Source organism: Ceratina calcarata, unplaced genomic scaffold (genome assembly GCF_001652005.2).
Source record: "Ceratina calcarata isolate Rehan_Ccalc_2016 unplaced genomic scaffold, ASM165200v1 scaffold7.2, whole genome shotgun sequence".
Lineage (NCBI taxonomy): Eukaryota > Metazoa > Arthropoda > Insecta > Hymenoptera > Apidae > Ceratina > Ceratina calcarata.
Genome location: NW_017178268.1, coordinates 18129 through 28827, shown reverse-complemented (window position 1 = coordinate 28827; position 10699 = coordinate 18129). Strand labels below are relative to the sequence as shown.

Genomic DNA, 10699 nt, shown 5'->3' with positions numbered 1-10699 from the left:
TTCTTATAAAATTTCATATACATACTTTGATGATTTTATCAAATCTGATGTATGAAATCAATAATTTGATAAAATTAGGAAAATGTACATACAAAGTTCTAAGTAATTTTTCTAATTTTTAAGTAAAAGTGATTAAAAATCATTGACACAAAATTTTATAAAATCGTAGAAAGCAAACGGTATTGAGTATAACAGAAATTAAAATACTACATACATAGCTCATACGTTTAGTAGCGAAAGAATAATTCGATCTATTTTATTTAGCTAATTCAATTCCTTTTCTCTTGCTATAAATAATGTATTTGCATTGTTCGAAGAGCACGTGAACGATTTAGTTTCTAAGTCCGGACCACGTTTGCCACGCGTTGCACCAGCGAGTCAGTTCATCGGAGCACCGTTAGAATCTAATTAATACAGGGACTGAAATTTGGACCGGCGTTATCAAAAGAAATCTGGGTGAGGTCGACGACTCTAACTCGGTTGTATTCAACGACTCGTAACTCGGAGCGTTTTGGAAACTATTTCTAAATAAATTAAATTAAATAGGAAGTATCGATGAAAGCAGTCAAAGTACACGTTTCACGGCTTCGAATGTCATGGCTCGTTTACTCGCGAAAGGTTAAAAATGTATGTACAAGTGGACGAATTCTTATTTGGATAAGCTGTCGGTGAGCTGGCATGTACTTGACACACTTAGCCCCACGCTCCGTCTTGATAATGTCGGTTTGAGCGCGAGACGCGGGCTCCCGTTTGAAACGCGTATCTCGGGAAACGTCCCACTGTTCGAGATCGTTGACCCTGATTTATCATTCGAGTCACTGCTCATCGTTTCTATTCATCCGGATTTCATCTTGTCGATAATCAATAGTTTGCGGTGAACACCTATGTACCATTTCCGACTGTCGTTCGGATATTGCCATTCATTCAGAGAAGAGAATAAATATACAATGGCTAAATAACGCAGCTGAATTTTAAATTGATTCATGTAAATATTGGCTGATAAATTATGTATTGGTATACTTGATCTCGTATTAGCATTTTTTTTAATACTCTTACTGTCGGACTGTTAATAAATGAAATAAAATATGGAAAGAATTCAAATCAGATCATGAATATGCAGTACAGATGCTATTTAAAACAACGATAATTCATTGAAATTTTTACAGTTACTCCCTCAACCTAATATTAGGTATTACATTAATAAAAGACTGTGGAATATTCAGAAATTTTGCAAGGCTCCGAAAAAAGTTATCTTCAAATTTTTATGTTGAAAATTTTGATTTCATTTATGAGAAAGTGTGGATGCAACAATGACAGAATTTTGTAATTTTGTACAATTGTTAATACATATTTTGAGAATATTTTAAAGTTAAAACGACATCAACTTCGAGGATGTTGTTTAAGATAGACAATAAAAAGTGAGAAAACTTGTACGACTTGTAGACAATGGAAACAGTCGTAAATTCGTATGCAATCCTACAAAAAAGTGCCAAAACCATATAGAAAGTATTAAGAATTATACATTAAAAATTCTCCGTACCTTGAAATAATAAGTCGAACGATTTTATAAATTTTAATTCTCTGTAAATATCATTTTTCCTTAAGGTTTATAGCTTCAAATATTGGACATAGCTTTTTATCACATTTCTTAAATTTATGGCAGAGACCGGTTCCTACAACCAACTGAAGATTTTAACGACGACTGAAGATCATTAAGCCCAGTTGTATCTTGAATATTATTGATAGGATACAGTAAATAAGGCTAGATTCTAATGAAAAATAAGACTTGGCATTATCAATTTAACATTAATCTACGCCACTTTTTCCATATCTCTTCTTACCGCGCTCAGTGAAAATGACCGGTCCTTAGAAAAGTTATTGTTTTAACACAACATTCGCGTCGAATGGTTTGTCACCAGATACGCCGAAGAAATTGCATTGATACGATCGAGGGAGGGAGAGTCAAACGAGATAAACAATGGAGATTCTTGGGATAAAATTTGCGCCGTTTAACGTGCCGTTGAAACGGCGACTGGAAACACTTTCCGTTACAGTTTGGGTCGTTCTAATAATAACCGGCAACTTTCTCGGCTATGTACTCGCCGGCTACCTGCTTCTTTACACAGAGTACGTGCGATACCTTATGCCGATCTATTTTCTTTATATGTACTACGACTGGGACACGTGCAACAAAGGCGGTAGAAGGTAAGTTCCAGTAATTGTACAGTCTGCTACAGTCGGAGTCCAACCCCTTAATAGCAAATCGTTTATTTCAGTGAAAGGTGGTGCAAGTGGCTGAGGAACTCCGCATGGATGCGCAACTACTGCGATTACTTCCCGTTGAAATTGGTAAAGACTACCGATTTGGATCCGACGCGAAACTACTTGTTTTGCAGTGTCCCGCACGGGATTATGTCCTCAGGCATCTGCGGCGCGTTTAGCTCGGACTTCCTCGGCTGCAAACAGTTGTTCCCGGGACTCGAAATACGGGTCGTGATCCTGGATCAACATTTCAAGGTCCCGTTCTTCCGCGAGTATGCTTATATGAACGGTGAGTACGACTCTGAATACCGGCCATAGGCAACCTCCCTCATGTTTATACTTCCTTATGACGCAAATGAGTTAATATTGTTCATAAATTTTCATGTTTGTCATGATCGATTTGAACAGGTGCTGTGAGCAGCTCCTCGGAGAGTTTGAACTATCAGCTATCGACGAAACCTCCTGCGCCGTACACGGGCAAGATAACGATTCTGATCGTCGGAGGAGCATCGGAATCGTTGGAGTGTCAACCGGGCACGTATCGCACCCTGGTAAAAAAGCGAAAAGGCTTCATAAAGCTGGCACTGAAGCATGGGTTAGATTTACTAATGTTTACGACGATACAAATTAACGCGCAGACCTATTCTCTGTTAATTCTCTTTCAATCTTGGAGAACTAATACCATTTCAGGAAATATTATCACTTAAATTTGAACTTTGCTTATTTCTGCTTTTAAGTAGACTGATAAGCGACATATTAAGACAGACTGTCAATGTTATCCACAAAATTAGCCAAAACTATATTTTTCGATCTTACATACATCTACAGTTTTTCATGGATGAAATGAAAATTTTGCCATCCATGAGAATTCAAGATGTATTGACTTTTTAATAGCCCCGTAAAATATCTACAATTTTGAACAGTGATTTATTAATGTGATATCTAATAACTGTTACAATTTCAAAAGATTGTCATTGTTTTTATTCAAGTTTTTACTAATTCTTTTGCTAACGTTTCTTCGTTTGAAATTTCAGGACTCCCTTAGTGCCTGTTATTCCGTTTGGGGAAACGGATCTGTACGACCAGTTTTACAGACCTGAGGGGACGTCCTTCAGAAAGTTTCAGCACTATGTTCGTAAGATAATCGGTCTGGCACCGGTTGTCCTGAAGGGACGTGGACTTTTTCAATACTCCTTCGGAGTAGCCCCGCATCGGAGGCCTATCACCGTTGTCGGTAAGCATTCACGACCTTCCCTTATATTTTTCACATTACGAAATGTTTTCTACACCGTGAAATAATATATTTATTACAAGAACCGTGTTTAGTTTAATAATAAATACAATAAACATATAGTTTGACAATTGCTAATTTGATATAATACAAAATGTCCGACGAAATAGTTGCGCGTGAAACTTAAACGTATTATCGGAAAATTAATGACTTCTAGTCGGCAGTCCTCTGGACGTACCAAAGGTAGAGGAACCGACGAGAGAACAGATCGACGAGTACCACGAGAAGTTCATCAAACACACGATAGATCTGTTCGAAACTCAGAAGCACAAATACATAAAAAACGCGGAATCGGTGAAAATGGAGCTACTGTCGTGATACGAATCGCAAAACAATTACAAATTGTAAAGGGTTGAAGCGTTAGAAGAGAAATAAATTACTTACTAGATAGATAACGATTAGAAGCGAAATGTGGGTGTAGAATAATTAGTTCTGTGCGGTTTTAGTCAATTAAAATTCCATATATGTTAACGCGTTTCCATAAAGGAATCAAATAGTGTTAAAACGGTTTAAGGATGTATTGACTATACAGTCAATCCTAAAAGTTTATGTGCCTTAGAAAAATGCATTTCCTATAATTAAAAATAGTGTATTCTTCTTCTAATTTCGATATTTAATGAGTTAAGTATGATTATTTCGCATTTTATTGATGTTGACAAAATTCGACCATTCCAGCGTCGAAACGGCGAACTTTTGGAGAAAAATTTCGTTTTTTGTCAATAACTCCCAAACGAATGGACTTATAGGAAGATTTTTGGGACCATTTTGTAGGGGACGACGAGATCTACAATTTCCATGCAAAAATTCTTCGCTAACATCAATATTTAACGAGTTAATTGCAAAAAACTGTTTTTTCGTTTTTCGTAAATTACTCGTAAACTATTAATGCTAGCGAATAACTTTTGTATGGAAATTGTAGATCTCATCGTCCTCTACAAAAAAGGTCTCATACAATTTTTCCGTAAGTCCATCCGTTTGGGAGTTATAGGCAAAAAACGAAAATTTGGACGAAATTGAAGGGGTACCCCTTGGAAAAATCTTGGAAAAATCGAAAATTTTTTTGTTGTTGTTTATTATTAGCAATGTTCTTCCGACGTCTGGTTTCTTTTTAAAAAATGCGTTTCTAAAGTGCCTAACCTTTTGGGATTGACTGTATAGCCAATACATCCTTAATAATACAGAGTGAGTCTCGTAACGTGACGACTTCGAACAACTCGTAATGTCAGATCTCAATTAAAAAGCAAAGAAACAAAAAACAGATCACACCACTGTACCTTCGGAAGTCATTCACCATTTGTTTAAAAATTGTTATCGTACAACAAATACCTCACGAGTTATTAAAAATCGTCATATTTCGAGGCTGACCCTGTACAGTCCAGATCGATATTGCGTTTAGAATAAGGATTATGACGAAGATAATGATAAGGTAAGGGCCTTAATCGAGATTTGCTCAAGCGTCAACATAAGTTATCAATTAAAGGTTGTACATTTTTATAAAGTTAAGTATCGACCACAATAATGAGGATCGCCTCGAATTTACAACTTGTAATTAATTTTATTCAGAGTGAAACAATTATACATATCCACGAGGTTGTGCCCGTTTAACGCGAACTGCTTGTCCCCGTTATTTCGACGAAGGGATAGACCATTACGGCGAGGATTAAGAACGCCATGCACCAGACGGTCCTGCGGATTATCTGTAAAAAAGAGAGATACTTGTCCACGTACGTTCTCGACGATTCGCACGCTACGTTTACGTTTCCTCGTATGAACTTTTGTCTGTTAGGTCGACCACCTTGTCCTGCCATTTCTTGTTCGCGATGCAGTCGCGGAATCTCATCCGCGAGAAGTGGACCGTGCTGTACAGCGGTATCCACGTGTTCGGGAACTGCTTGTACAGGAATGTGTCCAGGTATTTTCGTAGCCGGAACGACGTCCTCCTCACCAAATCCCTCATCTAGAAAGATTATCTATTTTTTAATCATTTCTAAACATACAGTGCTGTCCACTTGGACAGCCTCGAATAGCCCATGTTACTCTCTCCTAGATAATTGTATGTAATATGAGCAAAATAGTATAAATGTGTAAATAGGCATAATTTAGACATGTAAAATGATGAAATGTAGAATTGTTATAAATATTTAATTTCTGATCTGTCGCAAAGCGTGAACTAACTGTGATTAAGCACTTGAGGTTATTCATGTAGGAATTAGAAGACAGTAAAAAATAAATTGTGGGTAATACTGAATGGAATTACTTAGTAAGGAAAGTGACATACCTCAACGTAGTTATACATGGCGAGGTCGCAAATCGCGTGTGCGTCCTCGCACCGGAGCTCCGTGAACTTCGGCAGAATTTTGCTAAAGTCTGAATTGTACCATTCCATCAAACCGTCGAGTAGTAAAATGTCTTCGAACCCCTAATAGAAGAAAAGTAAACTTTGCGCTACTGTCTTTCAACTCAAAAATTGTAATTTTCAATAATTTAGAGATCAATAAATCGATCTTATATATTTCATTTAGTTGAATTATATTTCATTTGAATCACAAAAATGATGCATGAAGAATGCATCAGGTTTTCTAGGTGATACTCACCGTGTTCATTCCTTGGGCGTAAAAAGGCACCATAGCGTGAGCGGCGTCTCCGACCAGAAGGCATTTACCAATGTGATAAGGTTTGCACTACGCATATTTTCGCGGAATATAACGAAGATTTTTCTTGATTCTTCTCTCAAGTACGGTTTATGAGATCAGAAAGAAGAAATGGAAGGTGAGAAGTTACCTTGACAGAGATCAGTGGCTTCGGTACCCTGTCGAAGTAATCCTTCACTAGCTTTTCCCTACCGAACAATTCTAATAAATCTGGAAATTGGTCCTCGAAGAAGTCTAAAAGTTCTTTAGGGGTCTTCAGTTTGTCCAGAGTGGAAAATGGAGCAAATATATTTGCAGTGAAGGTGCGATTCTCGTTCGGCAGGGCTATCATCATGAACTCGCCCCGTGGCCAAATGTGAAGATCCCGATTGGTCATTACGAACTTCAAATTGAGAATAATATTTATTTATTTATACACAGGATTGTAAAATCCATTAGTAACAAAATAGGGTGAGAATTAAAATATTCACGACATGTCGCCATGCTGATTAAATGATTTCTATATTAAATTAAATTCGCTTACATTGTTATCCTTATCGGCCGGCACAATCAGTTCAGCATATCCATGTTCGATATACGTTTGACTGTAATTGAACAACGGCCTCTTGGCCATCGTTCTCCTGATCACCGAGTAGGCACCATCAGCGCCGACTATTAAATCAGCTTCCACGTCTTCTATCTTCTGGCTCTTTGTGCTAAAAAATTCTCAACGCTCTATTCCTTTCGTACCGAAAAATCTTTTCTACTATTTCTTATTGGAAAATGCTTACTCTAATATTTTGAGTTTCCCATTGTCCAAATCCGCGTCGAGGACTTTTTGATTGAAACGGAGCGTCACTTCGGGATATTTCTCAGCGGCTGTGTAATCAATATCAAGTTTCGTTGAATGAAAAATTGTTTTTCAATGGATAAATATACAATTAAATTTCTCTCTCTTTACTTCGACGTATACCACGTGACTTAACTCTCACCGCGTCTCAGAATGGGAAAAAGATATCTTGAGAGAAGTACGTTTACGCTGGTTCGATTACATTGAAACTTAATAGATTATGTGAAAAGTTTTTCGCATGGTAAGTAGGCGCATGTCGGATTAAAATGGCGTTCTGGCGTCGCGCGTATCGTTCTGAAGATCGTAAGAAGTTACAAGCCGGTGGTAGCAAGAAACTCGACACGCTCGAATTCTTGTGGCTTCACGCACTACCGCGTCATCGGATATTCGCTCACCACTTTTTAACCATCCTCCTCTTCTTTTAGATTAACGCGTAATTTAAATAATACACGATTAGTCTAAATCAGGGGTCGGCAAACTATGACCGGTCGTCTGTTTTTTCATCCATCCCGCGGGTCAACATTGAAATGATTGATTTGTAATATGATGTGCATCAATGATATTTAAATAAATCGAGCTAACACAATTCTATGAATGCCAATGTCAATTAACATAAGCGCCAAACCTGTTCGTCTTTCTGTTTAGCCTTTAATTATTTTATTAGTAATTAAGTAGTTTAATAATGTCTTAAAATAAAACTTAAGATAAAACTTCACCATTATGTCGTACGAGAAAAACAAGAAAAAGGAATGTTATATAAACATTGACCTGTTAAAATTATGCTCCTTTTACCCATGATTCTGTCACTGAACTAAAGTAAGATGACAGTGAAATTCGGAGATTGATAAAGCTAGGATGTAATGCTTTTATTCGTAACAGAGAATGGAAATTATTTTCAATGAAATGAAAACTTCTTTTCAATGTAATAAATCTTGATATTACAACTAGTGAACATGGCTAGAAGGATCAGGTGTCATAAATACCGTCGCCTTATTATGACACTTCGATGTACCAACAACGAACTCACTACTGACTTATATAAAGTTCATTTCTTAATTATAACTCTTTTATAAAGCATTTTCAGACCAATGTCTATATAACATTTCTTTTTTCTCATTTTAATTCATAGAACATACTCGTGCAGTTTGATCGTTTAATCCGGGGACACTCTGTACAATTAACAACTTACCGTTTAGAAGAACTATGTTTACGTATTTCCTGCTGACCGAGTAAATGCACTGTCAAAGTGAAATGAACAAATCTTTACACAAGTTTCAGACACATCAATAATTTTTCAATTATTTGTTTAAGGTTGGACGTAAATAAGAACAATAACGAAGTATTCAAATTTTTATGATTATGGTAAATATTTCAATTTTTGTTCACGTCATGATTTCTACTCGCTGGCATATGATATTGCATATAAAGTGACAGAAAAAAGTCAGTGAGCAGGAATTGTTACGCGAACAGGAATTAGGTCATTTAGTACATTAGATATTATATTAAGGTTTTACAGGCTGAAAGTAAAATCAATCTTTTGCCAAATTTATATCTAAGTATGTTTTATTAATATGGAAACGTATGCAAAATTTCAGAGTCATTCATGAATTTTTACACAAGTTATAACAATTTTCATATAACACGTTTCTTCTTATGGAGATTCATACATTACAAATTGCCGTCGAAACTATACTATTTTTTCTAGAAATTCGTAATTTCTTTCAAACTTTTGCCAGTGATCTTACGTCTCAACCTTAAACAGTACTTCGAAAATAATAGAAAATCATTTAAAATGTAAGTATCCCTTTATATATCGTCACTCACATTTCCTTTCACGCCATCGTAAAGTATCTCATTGAGAGTACCGTCCTTGTTGTGGATCATTCTACCACGCATGGGAATCCCATGACGTTCGGCAATCACATCTTCGAGACCGACCGCCCTCAAAGCCTCTCGTCCCCTAACCGACAGTGCTAAATCGATACTCTGACCTTGCGAATCTTCGACTCTGATGTCTAAATCAGTTGCCAAATGTGAAGGGAATAATAAAGAAAGTAATTAAAAAACGTGAGTAATTACGTGGGAAAAGTGTTCACCTGGACGATACTCGTAAACTGTGATCGAGTGGCCCCTCTTCGCGAAGAAGCAAGCCGCCAGGGCACCAACCTAAAACGATCGCACATTAACTGGATCGATTCTCCACTGACTCAAGTCCACACACAGAATAATATTCACACGTATGAGAAATCGTGGAACAAATCGATCCTCGGAGTATTTTAAATTTTTTAATGAAATTTCGAAACACGCACCAAACCACCCCCGACAATGGCGATCCGCGATTGTGTATTAATTTCTGCGACCGTCATAGTGATACCGTCTTGCACCGAAGCCGCTGATCAACTACCTGGGCTGGCCTGATCCTCCTTCTGGTATATATACCGCTCATAAGTATTCAGACTGTTTAGTCAATTTTCAATAACCATACGCGATCCATAAAAAACGTGCAGAGTAGTACTCTTTGTTTTTTTTGTAAATCAACCATTCACGGGATTTGAATTAATTGTATTAAAATTGGTAGGTAAAAGTTTATAATACGTGTCGTTATGTACCCGTGCATGATTCAGATATCGATGATCAAATTCATCGCGATTCATTAGATTAGAAGAATTCGTTTTATAAGCTTAGGAAATAAATCCCTGGAAAGTTTGAAGCGATAGACTGCCCAGAATTTGTAACAGTGAAACACACGATGTTGCCTTCTAGATTATCGATAGATGATTGAAACTGTAATGACTCCCACTATTTAAGGAGGATTAGTTAAGAAAAAAAACTGGAATAATACTTTGGCACTTACGATTTCAGATTTCCATCCGCGTATTTTTCCATGTTGGGATTATTGAGAAATAGATGCGTCGATAAGATGTCTCCCCGTCGGTGTTAATCAAGCCTTTGATTGTCTGCGTTCGCAGTTTAGCTAAACTTTATCTTTTTACACTCATATTTAAAGGCTTATGAAAGTATTGCTTGTTTGGTTTTGAATTGCCAATTCTTTATTAGAATTTATCTCTATCAGATAAAATGATTATGTGCAATCGGAATTTCGAATCTCTCATTCTTTTTAAATGTAAGACGAGACAATCAATGTTTCTCTTCTTTCTTTTTAAATGCAATATAACAAATGACCCAATTTCTATATCCACTCACTGACTGATGATTACATATAGTATGACAGAAAGAACAGCCAGTGATTAGAAATTGTTACGTAAACAGGTATGTTTTGACAAATATAATTTTATTTAGTTTGTGACATGATTTCTATCGCCTTCGAGTGTCCGTACGAAGGGATAGGATCAAGTTCACTATATACTCATGAATCCGTGTCAATTTCAATAATCAAGTTTCATTTCATGGGTTTCGATTTGTTCTCAATATCAATAATGTTGCGAGAAAAATAAAATGCGAGAATTATATTTGAAAAGAATTCATTTTATACAAACTGATATCGAACCTCGGAAACCACGTCCATCGTCCCGAGCGGAATTTAGGCCAATAAAAAGGTTTCCAGTCAAAAATCAACGATCATTCGACTAAAAATATTGATTTGCACAATAGATCGTAAAAGATTGTTGATAACGAGGGTATTAAAAATAAAATTTTTTAAAAATT

General features: G+C 36.5%; 2 protein-coding genes across 5 annotated transcripts in view; one reads left to right on the top strand and one right to left on the bottom strand.

Moving 5' to 3' along the window:
• LOC108630153 (2-acylglycerol O-acyltransferase 1) overlaps positions 1-3943 on the top strand; it is a 6125-nt gene extending 2182 nt beyond the window's left edge. For 2 of the 4 annotated variants that reach the window (XM_018033231.2, XM_026817806.1), the window contains 5 exons: positions 2196-2205; positions 2277-2551; positions 2671-2857; positions 3297-3496; positions 3711-3943. In XM_018033231.2, coding sequence (XP_017888720.1) covers positions 2196-2205; positions 2277-2551; positions 2671-2857; positions 3297-3496; positions 3711-3871 — 833 coding nt within the window. In that variant the 3' untranslated portion in view covers positions 3872-3943. Of the gene's footprint in view, positions 1-1919; positions 2206-2276; positions 2552-2670; positions 2858-3296; positions 3497-3710 lie in introns of all 4 variants that reach the window. The other 2 variants (XM_018033227.2, XM_018033230.2) reach the window with 1 other exon arrangement.
• A 1073-nt stretch (positions 3944-5016) lies between these two features.
• cn (Kynurenine 3-monooxygenase cn) lies at positions 5017-9451 on the bottom strand. The gene is made up of 11 exons (XM_018033226.2): positions 9343-9451; positions 9130-9199; positions 8858-9048; positions 8223-8271; positions 6975-7062; positions 6728-6899; positions 6335-6586; positions 6148-6234; positions 5832-5972; positions 5349-5510; positions 5017-5250 (listed from the first exon to the last, which is right to left on the bottom strand). The coding sequence occupies exons 1-11, from the start codon at positions 9397-9399 to the stop codon at positions 5155-5157; spliced, it is 1365 nt and encodes a 454-aa protein (XP_017888715.1). The 5' UTR covers positions 9400-9451; the 3' UTR covers positions 5017-5154.
• Between the last annotated feature and the right edge of the window lie 1248 nt (positions 9452-10699).